At 41.3% G+C, this 23,469-nt stretch overlaps 1 protein-coding gene across 1 annotated transcript; it reads left to right on the plus strand.

Moving 5' to 3' along the window:
* The first annotated feature begins 529 nt into the window (after positions 1 to 529).
* On the plus strand, positions 530 to 21,603 carry LOC138593272 (signal transducer and activator of transcription 5B-like). The gene is made up of 19 exons (XM_069664206.1): positions 530 to 650; positions 2,232 to 2,366; positions 3,251 to 3,407; positions 4,022 to 4,111; positions 5,816 to 5,993; positions 6,972 to 7,102; positions 7,939 to 8,090; positions 8,392 to 8,547; positions 9,434 to 9,613; positions 9,871 to 9,958; positions 13,543 to 13,665; positions 13,836 to 13,928; positions 15,020 to 15,226; positions 15,318 to 15,412; positions 17,130 to 17,272; positions 18,952 to 19,107; positions 19,300 to 19,351; positions 19,626 to 19,733; positions 20,490 to 21,603. Exons 2-19 carry the CDS (start codon positions 2,239 to 2,241, stop codon positions 20,611 to 20,613), a joined length of 2,361 nt encoding a protein of 786 aa, XP_069520307.1. The 5' UTR covers positions 530 to 650; positions 2,232 to 2,238; the 3' UTR covers positions 20,614 to 21,603.
* The last annotated feature ends 1,866 nt before the right edge of the window (positions 21,604 to 23,469 follow it).

Raw genomic sequence — 23,469 nt, forward strand, 5'->3', positions numbered from 1 at the left:
AAATATACATGTGAGGAATTAATACAAGTAATTATACAAAAAATGAATGTCCTCATCCTTTTTTAATTTTCTTTCAAATTTCCTTCATAATTTTATTTTATCTTTTAAATTTTCGTTTAATAGCTGTATTGATCATAACTGTTGCATTCTGTTATTCTGATTCATCATCACAGAGGTGGGGCTGTAAGCGGAAATACTAGTGCTGGCAAGCTACCGGAAGTTAACAAGAATAAAACCGGTAGATAGTTTCTGTTGCAAATTTGAAAACATAATAGTTATTATTGTTACAATTATACTATTATTGAGCAAAACAACAACAACAACAATAGCAAACTTCTCTTTAAAATATGTATTTATGTAGCATATTATATGCAAAATGAATTATGATTAAAAAAATCTCAAGCTAGTGTAATGGGACATTGGATTTTATTTTGAAATTTCAAACAGGAAGCTTTGTTTTGTATTTAGTATTGGCTTGATGCTAGTCAACAACAGCTGCTTTGCCAAAAGAAATCCAGAAGGCGTTAAAGTAGTTTGCGATGTGACATGTACGCCAACTAACCTGTGTTAGGTTTGAAAGTTGGGTGTGTGCGTGCTTTCCGCCGCTCGTCCATGGTGTGGCTGTAAGATTTGCTGCAGTCTCTTTAAAGGTAAGTTAAAGACGTAACGTAAACTAGCTGCTGACTACTTGTGGCGCATGAAAGTGAAGTTTTGGCTAGCTAGCTAACGTTGCATAGTGTTGTCTCATCACAGTGATAAATGTACGTAAATGCCCCTCTTCCCACTCAGCATGTGTAGCGTCTGTAAAGCTCTACTCGCAGATCGCCATTTGCAAGTTGGCTGCATAAAATCTTTGGTATCAAACCAGCCAATATCAGTGTACAGCAAGTAACTGTTTGCAAGCTAAGGTATTTCTCAAACTTGTCGAAAGGGAAAGCTGCAGACCGATGCGTTCCGCTTTCTTGTTTAGTCTGATAAGGACAATACTAAAACATATGTAGACGACTTTGTAATAAATGTACTGTTACTGCTCTTTAAAATGAGTTTTCCCTCTCTTTCTCTTTTCTAGCTGACTACACGGCATTATCAAAATACACTTCGTGTTTTATTGTATCATTTGCTTAGTCAAATGGTTACACATATAATTCTTCCACTAATCCTACTGTTACGTGGAAAATGCTTATTTTTCTCGGTCTGACAGTTGTCAAAATTTTCGTTTCAACAAGGGGGGGTACACAAATAAAAGGGGGTGAGAGCCCCCCTGACAGATCATGCACCACTTTGTGCATTAAAGCTACTGTGAGAAACTTCCTGTTTGTGTTGATTTTGGAGACCCCTGCAGACAAAGGACAACAGAAAGCAGTTTCCTCACGCATCAAACTTTTGGTCTGCTGTTAAAAGCTGACATATGAACGCAAACCAATGGCCCGGTTTGCTTTTGTAGGTCACATAGAGTAATTAGAATTAATTTCAGTCTGTTTCATAACCAGCGAAAAACTCAAAGGAGCTTTAAGCAGGGTTCATTTTTTATCTGTAAAAAAGAAAAAATCCTGTTGAAAATTATTATTTTATTCTGATTTCATCCATTATTTACTAATACGCCCCTTTGAGTGCTAGCAGTCATCAAATCACATTCTGCCATTCTCATTGGCTGTCTTTTGACAGCTGCAGTGTGCCTACTGCTAAATAAGCTTGCCTGCTGTCAGCTAAGCTAGTTAGTAAGCCGTAATTATGGGTAGGTAACAGTACTTTGGATTGGTTAGCAAACTAGAAAAAAAACTCTTATTGCAGTAAACTTTAAAACATTACCAAATATCTCATTGGCACTAATTACAACTCACAACTTACTTTTCCCTTTGGCTCGTCCTGATTTTCGACACTTGCTTTCGACTCTTGCTCTTTCAATCAATCTCAGAGCTGACACATACAGAAAGATAACCTTTCATGCTTGCATTCACACCCACGGGCAATTTTTAGAGTCACCATTTAACCAAACATGTCTTTGGACTGTGGGAGGCAGCCGGAGTACCCGGAAAGAACCCATGCATGTCGTTAATTGCTCACCCATTTGGCAGATGTTAGTTTGTATGATTTCCAATTTGCGGGTCCTGTATTTGGAAGGCAGTCATTCACTTGACATCCTTGGCATTACTGATTTTGCTCACAATTCCTTATTCCTCTCTCTAATCCTCTCCATGGCTTCTTATTCTGCCATTTTTCTGCTTCCACAGGAGCACCATGGCGATGTGGATCCAGGCCCAGCAACTGCAGGGTGAGGCGCTGCACCAGATGCAGGCGCTGTATGGCCAGCATTTCCCCATTGAGGTGCGACACTACCTGGCCCAGTGGATTGAGAGCCAGCTCTGGTATGCAATAGACCTTGATCTTAAATTCATTCATTTTTCAATTGCAACACAAATCCGTGTGGCCTTGGGTTGAGGTTTTTACTTTAAATTAATGATCTTTTATAACTTCCCTGGCCGGGATGGCCACGGTCTAAAAACCTAAGCAAAAGGCAAATTTCAGGAGACTTAACTTCATCTAGTTTCTAGTCAATTAGATATACCTAGATCAATGATAAATGCACTGATCTGGTGTACATTTGTCAGCATTACAAAATGTAAATAATTTTAACCTTCAATCCAACACTCTTAAAGGATGAGGGAGCCTTGCCTTTGGAAGATTTATTTCTATCAAGGTGCTTATTACTGGTAGTGCTGTTTGCTTACATCCTCAATAAACTATGTAATTAACATAAAAACTCCTCCAGGGTGATAACAGCCAAAATGAGAGTTATGTTTTTTGGGCAAAGTTATTGCTGATGAAAAAAGTCATCAAACACATATAAGGAGAAAGAAACAGAAAGAGGCAGGGTAAGCCAGTGTGTGGGCCGTTAGAGACCAGATGCAGAGCTGAAGGGAAAAGCAATGTAAGTGGATTAAAGCAGTTTTGAGTTGGACACATTGCACAGTAATTGATTGATTCCACTTAGTATTTAAGTTGGATGGGGGCCAACACTAATGAGATGTGTTAAAAAGTTTTGGTTCAGTGTGAAACTATTGTGTGACAGATTAGATTGGCACGGGCCAACACAGTCAAGTGCTTAACCAGGAAACACTTTTATAAGAAATTCTACCTAAAGCCAAACTTGTTAAGAGATTTACGATTTCAACAGCTAGTCTTATGAGCAGCAGTGAGCTTTGAAATTGGATTAGTTGATAATCTAGAAATGGATTCATGCCATTCACAGGGATTCAGTGGAGTTAGACAACCCAGCCGAGGAGGCCAAAGCCAAGCGTCTGTTGGACAGCCTGGTGGCTGAGCTGCAGAAGAAAGCCACGCTTCAGGGAGGAGAGGACGGCTTCCTGCTAAAGATTAAGCTGGGTCACTATGCTAACCAGCTCAAGGTACCAGTCATGAGATGAACAGATCATGGGATTTCTCTGTGCAGTCACAGTATTGACTCATATTGAAACCATGTACTGCTGAAAAGTGCTGATGACTGACTTATCTCCTGCAGAACCGATGACTTTCTCTGTTTCAGAATAGTCTAAAACAGTCTCTGATAGGTGATAAAGTTGAATCGTTACTATAATGATATGTTCTTCATTGTGGTCGATGGACCAGGGTTGGGGTGCCTTGACTTTAGGTGATATATGGGCACAGAGTAATTATCATTATTTTAACAATGTGTCAACAAGAGCAGAGCTAACAAAGTTAGCTGAACAAAAACACCTCTGACTCTAACATTGGCAAAATTGTTGCTATGATACTGGATTGCACTTTTTACCTTATGAATGATTCAACACATCGTCTCTGTGAGTGCATGCTCTTATATAGCCTTCTTTGGGGATGCATTACTGACAACAGACTAGTCAATCAACAGCAGGTTTTTGTGCCAGTGGTTAATGTTGTTGTTATGCATGAAGTACTAAGGGTTAGGCTAGGTCTACATGTTATGAATGTAAGTCTATGCTATGTCCAAAAAAAGTGATTGTGTGTTTATGTAATTGCTTTGCAGAGCACTTATGACCGCTGTCCTTTGGAGCTGGTTCGCTGCATAAAACACATCCTGCACTCAGAGCAGAGGCTGGTTCAAGATGCTACAAATGTAAGTGTTAAATGGGTTGTTGCTTTGTCATCATTTGCAAGAACACTGTGGGTGGAATTCACTAAAGGATTGCGCAGCACTTGCGCCTGCTAAACCTGTGCAAATGACACAAAAACACTCCGCCTCACTCTCCAAGCACACGCAGAGGGTTAAATGCACCCCAAAGTGTGTTGCAGAGCAAACAGCCTCTCTGTGCTCCTGTGCTGTTCGCGCACATTTAAATGAGTCATTACGCTGACATTCGAGGCAAATTTCTTTCTATGTAAATGAGCCTCGTGGCTAAAAGCACCTAATTCACAAACACCAGCGCCAACAGCACCACGCACTTTGAGTGAAAATATTACTGTCTGCAGAGAACTGGTGGTAACTGCGGCGCAGTGTTATAAGGGCTGTCATGCTCTGAATTTACAGTGATCATGACGACAATGCCACCTTTTGTTTGATCATAAAATGTGTTTGTAACAACAATCTGATAATAATGTATTGTCATTATTATTATGACCGGAAGACCAATCAGTCCGGGGCTCAATTGAGGCTCAACCCTGGCACGCATGACTGGGATTATAATATCTGGACGAGCATTGTGCACTTGTTTAACTGTCTGTAAAGCAGCTTCATTTTTTTCAAATTAGTAAACACCTGTCATGTCTGGACTTTACAATAAACTGTAAAAGAGCTGCCCCCTCCTCTCCCTGCTCATCATGGAGTTGAACTCCGTCAGTGTGTGCTCAACTATTGCCTGAGAGCGCGGCACCGTGCAGCAGAGAGCGGAGGTGCAGACAGCTTCTCTCCACAATCAGACACAAAACAAGAGCAAACTGCACGGATCTGTGAAACTTCATGGGTGCATCAGTGCAAGTGCAGACCTTGAGATGGAGCAGATAGCGGGTGACATTCATTCTTTGTGAATTCCCTCCCTGTGTGTCCAGTGCACTTTAATGCAGTTTTGGGCAGAGTTGAAATTTGGACAAATAAACAGCTTGCACACTACAGGGCTTAAATGTCTCCTGATTTAATATTGCACTGTTCTTTCTGACTTTAAAATATACACACGACTAGTTCACATAATACAGTCACGTGTAACTTATCCCTGATGTGACATCAAAACATAATGCGTAGACAATGCTGTATGTAGCACTGCATTCATAGGGTAGTTAAATTAACCATATCAAGGGACTTGCATTGTATATCATCACTAAATACTAAAATACATACTATGGTTAATAAAGTGCTAATAACCACCCTCAAGCTTGTTGGCTGTAATCAAGTCACAAATGTACCACCGGCGTGTCTTGTCCTGTAGATGCAGTATTTTCAACAAAATGTTGGATTCCAATATAACAGAGGGAACAGTGTGAGTGTGTGTACTTTGAAGTGATTAGCCACAGTGTTCTTTTAAACATGGTTTCTGATGGTGTTAGCTGTAGCGCTAGCTGTTTAATTTCTCTGTTTTAATATTTGCTCACTTTTGGCTAAGCATCCGCACATTTTGGTTTATATGTGTGTGCAAACTCATTTTTATTGATGTATGGTTTAAATGTACTCCAGAGAAAGAGAGTTATGAAAAAAATCTGGTAGCAATTATCCAAAAACAATAAATACCGCTCATTAATGTAATTGGTATAGCCAAAATGAATGGACAAAAAGAAGAAAAACAAACCGATAAAAGCAACACCTGGAGCCTTTTAAATGTTTTGTGTGCAGGCCAGCTGTGGGAGTGGGGGGCAGGCCATGGACAGTCTGTCCCAGCGCCACCAGCAGATCAACCAGGCCTTTGAGGAGCTCCGCCTGGCCACACTGGAAACAGAGAATGAACTGAGGAAGCTGCAGCACAGCCAGGAGTACTTCATCATCCAGTACCAGGAGAATCTACGCATCCAGGGTGAGGATGAGGATACGCAGACACACACACACACACACACACACACATGCAGTCATAGACATTAAGACAGATGTTAAGACATAGAAAGTCAGATACCAATCAGAGGGTCAAAGGTCAAATAAACACTCCCAAACTTCACAAACTAGAGGACCACTTCTGAGAGATATATTTGGTTTGATAATGAAGCCTGATGTTTCCACCAAAGTTGTTTATGAATTTCAATTCAGACTGGAGTCTCTGTTAATGGTGACAAACAGATCAGATACATCTATGTTATGAAACATCTCTTTCCTCACACCACTGCATTATTTTAATCTATGATGAGCTGCTTGTTGGTCAGGTCTCTTTCAGCCTCCAGGCGCTGACTCACCTACTCTGGTAACACTTTCTTTGAAGAGGTGTGCATAAGACTGACATGAAACCTTCACGACTGTTGCTATTAATTGTCTTTTGGTCAATTATATCATTTTTAATACAAAGTTGATCTCAAATTGATCTCAAACAATGTCTACTTTGCATTAAAAATGACCAAATGACACTTAATGACAACAGTCATAACCAATCATAAAGACTCATGTTCATGACAGGTGTCATGTCATGGTTACGAAGGTGTCATGTCGGTCTTATTCACACCCCTTCAAAGAAAGTGTTACCGCTACTCTCATCCCATACTGAAATATATAATGCACTGTTTTTCTTAATGAATCAATATGAGGCGTGATTTGTCCTTCATTTTCCTGCACACCCCACTCTAATGCTTAAAGTACATTTTCATATGCTTGAAATGAGAATTCTTCTCTTCTCTTCTTTGTAGCATGTTTAGTTCGGCTCATTGCAAGATGAGTAATCGTTTTGAATGATATAATCTGACTAAAACAAATTGATAGTAAAATAGATTTTTTTCCGAGATCAGGCAGCTCCACAAAAGTAAACAGTGTTTGTAACGTCCTGCCTGTCTCCTGTTTCCTGCTTTAACAGCCCAGTTGAGCAGCCTGTCTTCGCTGCCTCCAGCCGAGCGCACCCAGCGGGAGACCACCCTACAGAGCAAGAGGGCCACTGTGGAGGCCTGGCTAACCAGAGAGGCTAGCACACTACAGAAATACAGGCTTGTATGAAGACACTATAAATACATCTCACACACAAACAGGACAGAATGAGCCGTGGTGCGGAGTTCACCAAATTTAAAATTCTGTAAAAGCCTGTTATCACTGCTGCTCTTTGATTGTTTAAATTAAGTTTTTATCCACATATTTGGCAAAAATGTATAAAACACAACTTAAGTGCATGTTAAAAAACGATATTCTTATTTTTAACTACCGTAAAATTCGGTGTAAAAGACGCACTTTTAAAACATTTTGTTTTTCATCCATAAAGTGGGCTGCATCCTTTATACCCATGCAACCAATATACCAGTATGAAATTCAGAGAGAGAGATTTTATGGATTTGACGATGGTGCTATAATCTAGCTAAAGCTTCGTCACGGACATGCGACGTCATGATCGCCAGTGCAGCCACCACTCTCACAACAATCAATATTACTGTATCTCAATTATGGCACCGGTAGCTAGCCAGATTGCAAACTCGACATGATGAAAACAGATGGTAGGCTATAATTTGTGTGTCTTTTGAATGTGTTTCACATTGAAATAACTTGTATGCAATTTTTTATTAATAAATAGCTATAGAAAACATTTTTAGCCCCTAAAACGGACTGTGTCTTATATTCCGGTGCGACTAATATTCCAGGTTTTACGGTCATGAACCCTCTGGTCTTCTGAAGGATTACATCATCAGCAGGATTCTCTGCAGTATTTAATTATGTTTCGTGATAAACTATGATAATGATCTATGCAAAATAAATTATCAATAGCCATATCGCTCAGTTTTCATTGAGTGTAAAATACTTAGATGTTTCTCAGTGTGTGGTTGTTGGTGTGTTTGCAGGACCTGTCAGAACAGCACCAGAAGACCCTGGCTCTGCTCAGGAAGCAGCAGACTCTGATCCTCGATGAGGAGCTCATCCAGTGGAAGAGGAGGCAGCAGCTGGCTGGCAACGGGGGACCTCATGAGGGGGGACTGGATGTCCTCCAGTCTTGGTATATGAGAATAGGAATAATAATAATTTTAACTCGCATATAATTTTAAAGGTCAGAGGTTATACTGTAATACTGGATAACTTTACTGAAAAGTTTAACCTAACTTTGGCCAATTTATGGTTTTCTTCTATGATGTAGGGAAAATAATTTGTTACTGTTTTCATTTAATAGAGTTGTTTACTTTAATATAGATTAGGTGAATTTAAATCAAATAAACAGAACATTTAACAACATTTAAAACATAAAAACAACATCCTTCCTCTCTCCCTGCACTCCCACACTTCCTCTCTCTGTCCCCCAGGTGTGAGAAGCTGGCTGATCTGATCTGGCAGAACCGACAGCAGATCCGGCGCTGCGAACATCTGACCCAGCAGCTTCCTCTGCCAGGCCCCATGGAAGAGCTGCTGAGCAAACTCAACGCTGACATCACTGATATCATCTCCGCTTTGGTCACTAGGTGAGAGAGAGACATCGCTTTTTTTCCCGTGTGTAAAGATTCTGTCCTGATTGTGAGACAGTTATCAGAGACTGAGTCTGCATTGTACTTCCATATCTAAACTGCTGCTTAACCACAGAATTACACCAGCATACCGTTGCACAATTGCTGTCTGAAGTTGAGCTTCAGTTTCACATCTCTGTGTGGGCTCACTCTGTAATTCAGTGGTACACAAATAACTTATAATTAACCTCAACATTTTACCAGCAGCTGGCAGAACCATGAACAAACAATAAGACCAATTTGTCTCTCTGTGCTTTTTGTTTTTGCTTTTGTATTTGAGAACTTCATCTGTGTTTCTGGCAAGGTGCCTGTCCACAATGACTGCAGAATGTTATCAGCATTGTGGCATTCAACTAGGGCTGTTCGGAATACCATTTTTTGGGCTTTGAAGCTTCGACGGCAAGTATTCGATTGTACAGAAAGCCACAAAGTCCTTTTGAGAGCTCTTGGCCGCTTACAGCGTAACCACCACAGGGGCGAACTGAGTCCATGGTGGCAATGTGGAGCCACGCTGCGCCTTCAGCACCACTTTGCTGTCCGCAGTCTCAGGGAGGCACGCTGACTCCACCACGCGCCGGATTAGACTTCAACCATGCTAAGCAACAAGTTTGCAAACGTGCAGAGATGATTTTACGGGAGGCCGACGACGAGGGAATGAGAACAAACACACTATTATCCCCCTATGCCGTGCACTCACCGCACCACCTGCACGGGCTGAAGGACTCGTGCCACACTAAACTAAACACTAAGCTCATGTTCATCCATGAATGTCTTTTGAAAACTCTGATCCTCTCATGGGAGAATTTGCTGACCAGCCCGTCATGTTGTCCCCTCTTCTCCTCAGCACCTTCATCATTGAGAAACAGCCACCCCAAGTGTTAAAGACCCAGACCAAGTTTGCAGCCACAGTGCGCCTCCTGGTCGGCGGAAAGCTTAACGTCCACATGAACCCTCCTCAGGTCAAGGCTGTCATCGTTAGCGAGCAGCAGGCTAAAGCTCTGCTGAAGAATGAGAGCACACACAGGTGAGGCGTATAGACTTATGATCATTATAAATGCATAAAACAGCTTGAAGATACTATAATTACAAATAATTGGTGATTGAAGCAGGTACTTTGTTTGATATTCAAATGTAATAATTGGTTTCTAAGTGAATAGAATTAGTTTTATGTGGGTTAGTCTTCATGACAGATGGGTAACTCCCCTAAATTAAACATGTCCCCACCTACAGTCACTGAGAATTCTGTTAATCTTTTCTAACTGCCTTCTCTGGCCCTCGTAGTGAAAGCAGTGGAGAAATCCTCAACAACAACTGCGTGATGGAGTATCACCAGGCTACGGGCACCCTCAGTGCACACTTCAGAAACATGGTAAGCTCTCTTTGTTATCTTTTCAGGAGTTAAGAGTGATACATCACTGGTGTTAATTAAAAGTTCACCACCATTGTGTTTGTTTTTTTAATTGTTCTTAGACGAGGGGTCAGCAGCTCAGGAGTTAGCATAGCAACAAATCATTCTGCATTAGCAAAGTCTCTCACTGGCAGCAGAGTGAGCAATTTGAAAAATAGGAATTGCCCCCCCTTCCTTCCCCCTTCTCTGGAACTCCAGGCCTACAGAGGCAACCCATAAAGTCTGAACAAGATGAATGGCTGACAGTTAAACTTGCATCCAGCATTGGCATGTTTCCCGCTGACTGTTCCTCTGCACCCTCTGCCATCTGCCAATTGAGACAAGAGGGAGATCTAATGTTACTCCAATATATTTTCTTGTAAGGTTGTCAACATTTTCGGTACTTGGCTACTATTCAATACCACTAGTTTAAAACGATACAATCTCCGTTATTTTTAAGTCTGATAGTACAGAAAGGTACCGAAGCTTTGACAAAACACACATTTAGGATCAGTTTTCACCCCAAATCTGCCGCTAGAGAGAGTGAGAGAGATTGTGGTCGAGTGACATAAACAGAAAGTGAAGACGGCGAGCGCTGTTAATGAAAACAAAGCGGTGAAACGAAACAAAAAGACGCTAATTTCTGATTGTCTCACAGCGGTTACACTCTAAACAACAAACAAATTAATTCACACCTCTGCACAACCATGCATGAAGGTACTGGATTTTGTTTGTCTGCAGCTGAAGTCGCGCTTCATTCTGCAGACTGTGTGTCTGTCCGCTCCACCCTCCGTCTGCTCTCACTCACAGGTTGGCAAGTACCAACGTTTTATTAAGTCCTTTTGGCATCTAATAAAGATGCAAAAGTTACATTAGCGTCTGTTGCAGACAGATAGAGAGCAGAGCAGAGAGACAGTGCTGTCACCTGGTCTCTAGATTTTCATTTAGTCCCGACCTGCAGGCTGTTGGCTGTGAGCTTAACACCACTGCACAATTATTGACACGCAGAATTAGAAGAAATGAGAAATTACATATGAAGGGCAAATTCTCTGCAGATACAGACACAACTAAACACTTATTGTTATGATTGATATGTTTGATTGAATATTGAGAGGGGAGGTTAAATTTTAATTTGGGTCTCAACAATATCAAATAATAACAAACATTATTTTTTTGGGAAATCCTGCTCATCAAGCCTTTCATTACTGTAAACGGTGTGTCAAATGAGCTGGTTTTGTGTTCAGTTACTTTTTCTATCCCAGCACTGTGTGCAGGAAAAAATTACAAACAAGAAAATGATCTAATTTTGGTACCTAAAGGCCAGTTCAGATCAATGATTCACAGCCAACAAAACAGTTTTAGAATGTTGCAGAGAGAATTTCAGCGGTGTGATCTGGTTAGCTGCAGAGCGTCTAAAGCGGTTGCCTAGAGTTGCAGAAGGTTTGACTTGTCAAATCTCCAAATGCAGTTTTAGAACGCAATGATGTCACTATTTCACTTCAGCCAATCAGGAAACAGCATAAATTGGCGTAGGCACCCTGTCTCTGGTGCTGCAGTAGCCGAAGCGGCACCAGATCCTCTCTTTCCTAACCCTCTGTCTTCGTCGTAATAATGTCTATTGCTCAAATAAACGCAGTATTTTTAGATCGCTATGTTGGCTGTAATGCAACAAGTATTTTCCATATGATCTAACATGCTCTGAATCCATAGATACTATAGAACAAAATGTCTGGATCTCCTGATAGCTCAAAGTTTAAGGCGCACACATACACTTACATATCTTTAACATCCACTGTTTGATTCCAGCTAAGGATCTGCTTTTATAAAACATACTGATAATATGTTATATAATTGTGTGAAAAAAATCTATTTCGGATCCGATTTGTAATCAATGAATCTATTACTCGTATTCACCCCCAGTTTAAACTTGATGCAAGGCTTTTGAGTTAGGGTCCTTTCATGATACGTTTTGTGTGTTTATCTACCACCCAAACTACACCATAACAACTTCAGAGTATATTTCATCTTACAACCAAAGCATTGTGACATTAAAAGTGTGTGACACCTTGAGCCAAACCACAGTGACAGATAAAATGAAAAGAGGAAGATACATGACCGCTTTGGACACATCCCCTTCCTTTTTTACAGCCCTCTCTTACACCAGTGCACACATTGATAATTACACAAGCTGCGTATGACACACTGTTGTAGTAATTTTATCAGTGCAGTGCTCTTATGTCCTTTTTGAATGAACAGGAAATAACACAAGTTGAAGTTGTAACCTTGAAGAATTCCTGCCAACTTCACAACTTCTTTAGCCAATTTTTTTTTGTGTTCCAAAAAACAGTGGCATTTATCCAGCAGCGAGCAGCTGCTTCAGTTTTAGGGTTCATTGTAATGAGGGAACACAAAACTGATAAATCAATGACAATGTGTGCATTTATGTATGCAGCAGGAGTGTCATGGTTTAAATTCTAAATTTTCATCATATTTCGATTATCAACATCAAAAGCAGTGTCTCCTTCTCAGCCTATAAGAGTCAGTATGAAGGGGGAAAAACACTTCAAAGAGGACACAGAACAGCTCACCGTGAGCCTAAAGCTACTCTTTTTGAGACATGGTCCCTGAAGGGGTCAGAGATGACAGAAAAACAAACAGAAAGAAGTTCAACAGAACAGATTTTGTCCTGTTGCCCTGAAGTCATCGGTGTGGCAACATTGTTCTTTCCCTGTGAGACTGAGGAGTCAACAGTATGACAACGTTTACATGCACTTTATCTCTATTCTCAGATTCTACATAGAAATGTAGAATATGTAGGCAGGGACGTGGAATTTAGGGATGGCAAGTGTTGTAGTCCGAGTAATATTGAGCTTATAGTCCAAGTAATATTGACCAATCACGTATCAGCAGGCTGTGGCGTATGCAAGAAAAACAGGAGAGCAAAAGCAGGCGGAACATAATGCGCCGTAATGAGATCCCGGCTCCCATCAGCGTCATCTGACAATGATTTAGCTTCTTATTAATCTCTATAAACAGACATCTGCATGCAGCTAACAATCTGTTCTAGATCTAAAATTCAACTTGAGATAAATTCCCCTGACGCTGTGTCACGAAAGCCATTCAACGTTCAGATTTCCCGACTTCCTCTAATGCATCAGCTCAAATCCGACCTCCATTCAACAAACAAGCATTTCAGTAATGGTTTTCTTCTCCTCTTGAGGACAGACCTGACAAAGCTTAATTTTTAGTTTTTACAAATTTGCAACATGATGTTGAAATTTGGGAAAAAAACGTTCACCATTGTCCCCAGTGGCTATATCGTCGTCAGACAGGGATCTGAGATTGACATGCAATATTTAATTTTTTCCCTTATTCCAAAACAGCCAAAACTTCTACTTAACCATTTACATGGCTAATAAAAAAGAAAATTCCACTGTAATTGCTGTTTACATTTAGCTGTACGTACTGCGATTTATCCACCCAGCCCTGATGGATAAAGCTGGTTTAAGTTTGAATGAATGTGTCTCTGATCAAATTTCATGTCTTGATGTCTTTGTTGTTTGCAGTCACTGAAGCGGATCAAGCGCTCAGACCGTCGAGGTGCAGAGTCAGTGACAGAGGAGAAGTTCACAGTTCTGTTTGAGTCGCAGTTCAGTGTTGGGGGAAACGAGCTCGTCTTCCACGTCAAAGTAATCAGATTGGATATTTGATCTGTTTTGCATGTTAAAAATCTCTTTGTCTATGGCTTTATCTGACACATCTCCAAGCCTTATATTTCAGAGCATTGGACATTTATTCACAATTATTCATTTGATGAATGCAGACTTTTGCTTTCCCTCTTTTTGCGTGTAACCTGCAGACGTTATCTCTACCTGTGGTGGTGATTGTTCACGGCAGTCAGGACAACAACGCGACCGCAACAGTCCTGTGGGACAATGCCTTCGCTGAGCCGGTAAGTTCAGTGTTTTTTCACAATATGCATTTTATACCTTGCCATATCAGGTGGTCACTAAATCAAGTGATATTTTCCTATAACCCCACACACTGAAGCAGCTTGTCGAGTATTAGTATAAGTATTATCTGTGGTTAAAGGATAAGTCCCTCCAGTGAAAATCAAGTGTTTAACCTGACATCTCCGTGTGGTGTTTTTCATGTGCTAGAAGACATATCAGGGACAACATCAGCAGTCATCTCCAGTCTGCTTTTAAACTGCAGTGTACCACGAACAGGCTGAACAACACGTTTTCAGATTGGCAGGTTTGAGACGTCACAAACCTACGGAGCCAATCCTGTTAATGGACGGGGTGACACTATCCATATCATTATGTGCAACCTATGGCAACCACTTTGGCGATGCGCGAGCCAGCTGTAACCATCATCATAATTTTTGCAGACTTACTACTGACTACTAGCGTTAACGTTACTACGACTAATGACGAAAGTTCAAGCTAGCTAAGTTTCAACAGGTTGCCACTAAATGATGACAGAGACGAGTTTTGTTTTTGTGACTGTGGGGTCGGTTGGAAATTTGCATAGTGGGTGGGGACTATGCAGATTGGGGGATTTTTAAGGAGGGAGAAGGAGGAGATGCATTGGGAGGATTTTTTTTACAAGGTAATTAAACGTATTTTGCAGATAAAACATATCAGACACAATTTATTATTTCAAGCAGAGTATTTTATATGTCTTAAAACATGACTAGAGCTGGTCTTTAATACCAAAAAATCTTATGATAAGACTCAAACTAACAGTGAATGTATTCTTTAATAAGTGTGTGTATCGAACTAAGGATGGGTAACGAGGACTAGTACATCCAGAACATCCAGGTCAAACACTGTGTTCATCAAACAATGCTTATTGGCACATGGAAAGCGTAGACCTTGCTGGACACCAAAGTGAAGCAGCAGTAGCCGCAGTGCTGTGTGACTTTAGCGGCTGTGGCATCTAGCTCGTCAATGCAGCCCTTTTTTGTGTTCAGCACCACAATAAACTGTTTTGTCAGAGTTTATTTTTTTTAATCATTTTTGGCTGGTTCCTCCACAGGGCAGGGTGCCGTTCATCGTGCCAGACAAGGTGCTGTGGCCCCAGCTGTGCGAGGCCCTGGATATGAAGTACAAGGCAGAGATGCACAGTGGGCGTGGCCTGTCGGAGGATAACCTGGTCTTCCTGGCACAGAAGGCTTTTACGAGCAGCAGCAACAACCCTGAGGAATACCGCAACATGACTATATCCTGGGCCCAGTTTAACCGGGTGAGGGCCCCCTGTCTCTCACACACGTCAGAGTAACCTGGCTGCCTGTGTGCATGTAAACATACTGATGAAGTGTGTTTATCTTGTGTAGGAGAGCTTACCTGGACGCAACTTCACCTTCTGGCAGTGGTTTGATGGAGTTGTGGAGCTCATGAAGAAACATCTGAAGCCTCACTGGAATGATGGGTAATGACTCATGCTGACATTGTACACGATGTAACTTGACCAACAACAGTTGAGTCAGAGATTGCTGTGGGTTATGTATGTAGCCTGGAATGTCTAGCCTGCAGCACAAATGAGGAGTGGTCTGCTCTGAAGCTTGGTGAGCTTTCTAAATGCACAAAGACAGAGTAGTTAAATTGAAAAACTTGCAGCCGTCAGCCCAGTTAGCTAAAGTGACACCACTGGAGGACAATTATAACACACGGATACCTCAGAAGACACTAAAGGCTTTATACCAGTGTTAATTTTGGCAGCTATTTCTTCAGTCAATAAGAAGTCATTACTATTAGTCATTACTTTTAGTAAACCTAATACAGGTTCAATCTGCTGTATAGTCCTTTCATCCATCCTTACATTAAATGTTTCCCGACGATGTTTTGCATGGGCAATATAATAATAATAATAAACTTTATTTGTGTAGCACCTTTTAAAACACACAGTTACAAAGTGCTTTACGTACAAGAGAGAGTGTAAAATCCTGCACAGACAGACAGGCAGAAATACAACACATACGTATATGTAAAACAAGCATACTAGCATACACTCATACACACATACAAGCATAATGCACAGACAGACAGACAAAATGTATGCAAACGCTAACCTAAAGAAATTCGATTTTAGCAGCCGTTTTAAACTGACCACCAGCAGACCTAATGTTCTGGGGTAGACTGTTCCAGAGTTTAGTGGCTGCAACTTCAAATGCACGATCACCTCTGGATTTGAAGTGTGATCGAGGAACTGATAAAAGGCCTTGATTGGAAGAACGGAGAGGCCTGCCGCTAGAATAAGGGCTCAGTAGTTCTGCTGTGTACGCAGGAGCCAGGCCGTGCAGGGCCTTGTATGTTATTAATACAATTTTGAAAATGGTTCTTTACTGGAAGCCAGTGGAGGGAGGCAAGAATTGGAATGATATGAGACTGTCGACCAGTATCTGTTAACAACCTAGCTGCTGCATTTTAGGCCATATGGAGGTGTGCTATTGAGGACTGAGTAATGCTGGTGAGGAGGGAGTTACAGTAGTCTAAATGGGAAAAGAGTAAGGTGTGTGTTTGGTTGTTAACATAGGTTTGATTTTGGCAATATTTCTTAGTTGGAAGAAGCTGGACTGAATGACTTTACAGATGTGAGGGTCAAAATATATATGGAAACTTCTGGAATGTTACGCATGTAAAACCACAGAAAGCAGCCGTGCAGTTACAGTTGTGCATACGGCACACTCCTCTCTTGCTTTATTTACAGCAGCAGTGTTGGTGTTTACCTTTTTTAAAACTTTTTATAAATTCATCATCGCTACTCATTTAAACGGTCTGACTAAAGCAGGCAGCTGACCACTCCTTTCTGTGCACATTTTAGTCCCGTCTCATTAACGAAAACAAAACACACCTGTCATCAGAGGTTTAATTATCAATGGTCTATTTTTAGCTCGTCAACATCTCGCCGTCCTTGACAAACATTTTTCATCATAATTTTCATTAACGAAATTAACACTGCTTTATAGTACTTGTTTGTGTATGTGTTAGTACTCAGTGACACTTTGGAACTCTTGTGTGAAACTGGTCCAGATCCGATTCAAATACATTGAAAACAATTAAATTTACCCTTCCATTTTAACAGTATCTGGCTTTGCACTGGCTCACGTCTGTGTATCTGTGTGTCTGTGTCTGTGTGTGTGTGTTAGGGCGATCCTGGGTTTTGTCAACAAGCAGCAAGCTCAGGACATGCTGCTGTCCAAACCCAACGGCACCTTCCTGCTGCGGTTTAGCGACTCTGAGATCGGAGGCATCACCATCGCCTGGGTGGCTGAGAACCCCAACAAACAAGGTGCCACACTACTAACTGTTTTTAAAGCAGTGTGATTCTTAAGGCAAGTTCAGACCAGAGATTCTCAATGAGAAGAAACAATTGAGTACGAGAATGACTGGGAGTTTGGCTCCTGCTGTGTCATAGTCAAGTGCATATAAATATAGAAGAGAATAGGCTGGCTGGCAGTGGGTGGTGTGGGGCTTACCTCCAGTCAGCAACAGTGACTAGCTCAAACCGAGAGCTCCCCACAAGCGACCAGGCCAGGTGGCATCAGTAGATGTTTCTTGTTCAAGGTTTCTTGTTGGTGGTTGGTCCAAAAAATAACAAACTGGAGATATTAGGTTTCTAGTCCTTGTCGTTATCAAGGCACAAAACAAAAGGTGCTTTGGTGTCAGGTCGCAGTTATCATGGTGGTGTGCCAGACTTCTCACTGGACGCTGTTACCCAGCTAAACTTAGTACACCTGAGGAACTGGGTTAATTGATAAGCCCCGCCCACTACCAGTCAGCCTAAAGAAAGAGGGAACAAATAATGTGACAACTAAAATCTAATGTTTTCTTCACTTCTTAGTGGTAAAATCAGCTCCTTTATAACAATGGAACTGTTTGGGAATAGACAAGAGAAAGCAGGGTGATGTCCTTTCATAACATAATCGCCTGGGGCAATTGTGCCTGATCAAAGTATGTCCGCTAAAAGTGCTTGCTTTTGTCGCGGACAAGCTCAGATTGCTACTCCAGGTGTCTGACAACATCCCTACAAAGATCTCTTTTAAAGAAAAAGTCCTTTTTGTGTAACCAGAAACAGAAGTCTCGCTTAAGGAGAAGTCTCTCTCTGAAATCTCACGGGTGATGAGATGTTGCCTGAACGGGACGGTGGAAACGTGAGAGAGGATTTGTTTACGTAGAGGACTGCCAGCAAGAATATTTCAAAAGCCATGGCTGAATATTTACCTGATTTCGATGAAGATGAGGCATTTGAATTGGATGGCCGTCCCTATTTATTTGAGCCGGAGTATATGGCCAAAGAGCTCATAGAAATTGCAGAGAGAAGGAGAAGAGACAGAGAGGGGGATAAAACAAATACACTAACCAACATAGCATTTCCACCGTCCTGTTCAGGTAACATCTCACCACCTGGGAAATTTCAGAGCAAGACTTCTCTTTGAGCGAGACTTCTGTTTCTGGTTACAACAAAAGGATCTTACTCTTTAAAAAAGGACGATCTTTGTAGGGATCATTTCCGTAATGTTGCTGGACACCAGGGGTGACAATCTGAGCCTGTCAGTGGCAAAAGCAAGCACTTTTACTGGGCGTACTTTGATTGGGCGCAATTGCCCCAGGGGATTATGTTGCAGCCATGGCAGCTGTATCGCAACTATGGCGGAGGCCATCTACTGGACCAATTCCAAAACTTCTCGTTCTAAGATCCTGTCCACATTACTTGCAATTGAAGCACCAATGGGCAGCTCCAAATTGGTTTGAACTGGCAGGTTTTCACTGCTCCAACTTTATTCTGAATTGGCTTCTTTGGTGATTTTATTCCAATGTCATTAAAGTAACTAAATAAAATAATACCCAAACAAAAAAAATGGCCCTGCAAATGCACCATTTATATTATCAGCTTCAAGTCTGATTTCTCTTCTTGCGTCAAATGAAGATTAAGTGATTGTAATATTTGTTTGCTGTGCCTTTGGAAAGGAGAGAGGCTGGTCTGGAATCTGTTGCCTTACACAACCAAGGACTTCTCCATTCGCTCCCTGGCTGACCGCATCAGCGACCTGAACCATCTTCTGTTTCTCTACCCCGACCGGCCCAAAGACGAGGTCTTCGCCAAGTACTACACCCCTCCACTCTGTACGTGTATTTGTGATCAACACTGCTCTGAGCTAAACACACACATTTAAAAAATCAGATGCTTCTCCTCAGAGATATTTTCTTGACATCAACTTATATTTAGATAACTGTGATGTTGAACCAGGTTTTACATCCTGGAATGGTGGAATAAGCTCATCACATGTACGACACTGTGAAATGTCTCTCTTGCAGCAAAAGCAGTGGATGGATACGTAAAGCCACAGATCAAACAAGTTGTGCCGGAGTAAGTTGTTCTTCTTCTTAAAAATGCCACATGAAACCTAGCCGACTCTTAATGGACAGGACTGAATACAAAAAGGTCCTCTAGTTTAGTGTTGATTCAGTGTAAGGAGAAAAACTGTAAACAATTTATACATAGATTTAAGGTGTCCCAATACTTGTGACAGACACCTGCCAGTCAGAAATTAGTATTCTCTGGAGAGTAATATGTAATTATTATTAGATGTGGTCAGTCGGTGGAGCTGCTCCAAGTAAGGTGATGCACATGTCTCTGGTAGATTTACCACCCCGAACCCTGAATCCAGCGGAGGAACTCCTGCGTTCATGGACCAGACAGCTTCTCCCTCAGTGAGCCACCCCAACAACTTCGGTGTCTATCCTTCAATGTAAGCATACTCCTTTACATCATTTGTTTACTTCGAGGAATAATTTGTAATATTTAAGCATTTAAAAGTCTAAAATAATAACTAATTATATTTTATTGAGTTTGTTACCTACATTATCCAATAGAAGAAGCAAATATAATCCAAGCTAGACTCCTGCTGGCTGACTGTCTTGAATCTAAATTGCTGGTATTAGCTGAAACCATTCTTAAACTGTGTTGGTTGTGCTCCCCTTTCTTTTGAAAGAAACTAGTTAAAAGCTGTTTTCCCTCAGCTTGCTTTCTCTCGCTCTCCTTTTTTTTTCTTCTCTTTTTTGAAACCCCGACTTTTCTTTCTTTGTGGGAGACATGGTGCTGCAGCCTGCAACGTCAGTCACTTAGCTCTCTAGACTGACTGCTGACGGATCAATCCAGTCGACTGGTCGGACTAAACCATTTTGCGCATTTGGTAGGGGTGAGAGGGGCCTCTGAGAGAGAATCCACATTTTTTTCCAGAAAGGAATTCTAAATGTTTGTTTATTTATTCAGACAATTTTAGATAACTTAAAAGATTTATTTCAGGCCCATTAAGGGCCCCTCCCCACTGGGCCCCTGGGCAGTCAGTCCCACTCCCCCCCCCCTAACTAACCCCCTAAAGTCCTGTTTTCTCAACTGATGATAGGAAGCGTTGACTTTCAGGCGGCAGCTCTAGTTGTCTTGTATCCTGTGTCCTAGCTGATAGAGGTGCATCGTTCCTCCCTCTCTGTTGCTGTCCCCTCAGGAGTGACGCCATGTTGGATGCAGATGGAGACTTTGACCTGGATGACACAATGGACGTGGCCCGCCATGTTGAGGAGCTGCTCCGCCGGCCTATGGCCAACCAATGGAGCAGCCAGCAGTCATGAACCTGACACCAAAATGCAGGAACACCTTCAGGTCTTATCTGGAAACAAACACACCTGCAATACCTACTGGACTGCACCCACAGCAAGAAATGTCCTGTCATTATCAGTCACTCATCCACATCAGGAGTCACTATTCATTTTCAGTTTCAGCTGCCCACAGGAGCTTTGAAACATACATAAAATAGCCTTATTCTTGCCTAAAGTAAAGCTAAAGTAAATCTATCATGAAAGTCAAGGTTATCAGTGTTTAATGTCCTCTTCCTCTGACCATAGTTCTCAGGGCTGTTGTGTGGATGGTTGGGGGATAGCTGGATTTGGTTAATGGGATTTTGACGCGTACAGTTTGTTTTTATCTAAGCTATGAATTCATACGTGCCTAGTGAGCATTCAGCTGGCACTGGGAGACAATTGCAAAAAATGCACAGTTGATAAAATCGCTGTTTCCGTCCACACAGTTAACATTAGCGACTGAATGCTGACAAAGTGAATCCCCTTTGTGCTACAGGGAATATTTGTTAGAATTGTTTTATTAGTTTCTGCTAAATCCTCTAGTCCCCAACTCTGCTAAATCCTAAAATGAGTGTATGTAAATTTTGCTGAACATCAGCCACTGTGAAGACAAAACAGTATTTGAGTCAGTTGCTTTAACTACATCCTCGCGTTAAAGACTGACTGAGAGTGAGTGGAATGAGACAACAAGCAGGAAAACAAAACATGTCTTCCAGGCAGGAGCATTGGAACATTGTTGCTCTGTCAAAAGCGTCAAAACAAAAGGAATGGTTTTTGTGGTCAGAGTTTAGACCTAAGCTGTGATTCAGTTAAATCCAGCTGCTGCGTCCTTTAATGATATCACCAAAGTGCCACTGGAGGTCAGCGAACTAAAGGGTTCGACTTCTGGCATGCTATCGAGTAAACTGAGATCTTAACAATGCAGCTTTCAAAATGTCTTTTGTCAGTGATTTGCGTGGTATAAATGAATTAAACACATTAGTCACAGTCCCAAGTGCACACACACTGTATCACTGAGTAAAAAGTTTACAAGGAAAGTCCACAGGATGCATTTTAACCTGCCGAACATCAGGGCCCGTATTCACAAACATTCTCAGAACACTCTCAGAGAGATCCTAACTTTGCTTAAAAACTTCTAGCAAGGAGTCCTAGCCTAGGAGTGATTTAGGAACACTCTCAGAGCAACTCTGAGCAAGGAAGGGACAGAAACTTTTATCTTAGTGAGGAGGCGTGGTTGACCCCGTTGCTAGGTATGACACATTCTTTCAGAAGCTGTGATTGGCTGATCCAAAAAAAAGCTCTTACAGTGATGATGGGCAGAGAAGGACAGTGAAATTTATTGGCCTAATCACAGAATTTACTCGGACATTGTGTAATTATGATGTACATTTTATGTACTGAACATCTCTGTTGAATAAATTGTAAGCCACACTTTAAAGTATAAAGCCTACAGAATGTTTGAAACACATGCTCATCTTCACATGCAGTTATATTTACTTGATCACTTTTATTTAGCATGCTGCTAATTTTAGTACTTAATCTAACTGATATTAACGAGGGAAAATTAATAATTCGCAATTTGTGTGAAGCCAGGCCAGCCTATATAAAGCTTATAAGAAGCTGTGTTTGCTGCATTTAACAAGAAGAACCAGAAAACCCAACTGGATGGAGGGACAGTGTTTACTTTTATCTCAAGTAGTTGATGAATAAATAAACATTTTAGGACATAAATTCAGCCCCAGTTTTACAGCTCAAACCAAGAGGCAGGCATGGGAAGATCTAGCGCAGCAGATAAATGCATCTTTCCCTCTGGTTGTGCGCACTAGTGAGGAGTGCGAAAAGCAGTGGTAGGCTCTGTGTTAAAGTCTAACGTGAGAGGGGAGACTGCAGCACCCAAACGGGAATCTGCAAGCACAGGTGAGATAGTTTACCTCTTACTTGTAACTGCTGTCAAAGTTAACTTAAATGCAGAATTAAAATCTGTTATACCCATGCCTATTCTCTGTAATTGTGATCACTCTGGTGATTGGCGGTTGCGACAGACCCAAGTCATCACTGCTGAACTTTGCATTTTTCCAATTGAGGTGCTTTCTGAATAAATTTTATCTTTACCAGGATCTAGTCTTAACCTTAAGGGGAAATTAGTAGAAAACATCACGATTCTAAGAATTTACTTCACTTGGAGCAACTCTTTGCACTAGGAAGCTTTATGAATACGGGCCCAGATTTATATCAGGTTTAACTTTTTTTTGAAGGATGATGTTGCCTTGATTGATGATGCCTTTATTAGACAGGATACCTGAAGAGAGACAGGAAATGTGGGGAGAAGAGAGTGGGGGATGACTTGGACTAAACGATCAGCAGACCGGGAGTCGAACCTGCGATCAGTGTGTCGATGACTGCAGCCTCTGTACATGGGGTGCCTGCTCTACCAACCTAAACCAGCGCCCCATTGGGTTTAACTTTTGACTCTACATCATATCTCAGCACAGTCTTGAGGGCAGAATGAGGTTACTGAACATCAGTTATAGATGATTAGTTAAACCACCTGAAGCTATAAGTCTCATGGATGTATTGAAACAACAATTCCAACTTCGACCTTAATATACACTCTTGTATTTAACAGATTATTGATATTACAGTGGCTTTTAAGGAAAGTTGTTATTGAATAGAGTGAATTATTAATTATTTTATATAAATGATAGATCTAACCTTGTATATTGTTGTTGTGGTATATCTTTATTCTTTGATCTGAATTAAGAATAATCTTTCTAAAAACAGTATCTACGTTTTAATGCAAAATCTGTAGACAAAAGGCAAAAATATCGGTAGCAGGCTTTGGTTGTA

The sequence above is a fragment of the Semicossyphus pulcher genome, unplaced genomic scaffold, assembly GCF_022749685.1.
Source record: "Semicossyphus pulcher isolate SPU_LCO1_2020_fin unplaced genomic scaffold, fSemPul1.0.p SCAF_16, whole genome shotgun sequence".
Taxonomy (NCBI): Eukaryota; Metazoa; Chordata; class Actinopteri; order Labriformes; family Labridae; genus Semicossyphus; species Semicossyphus pulcher.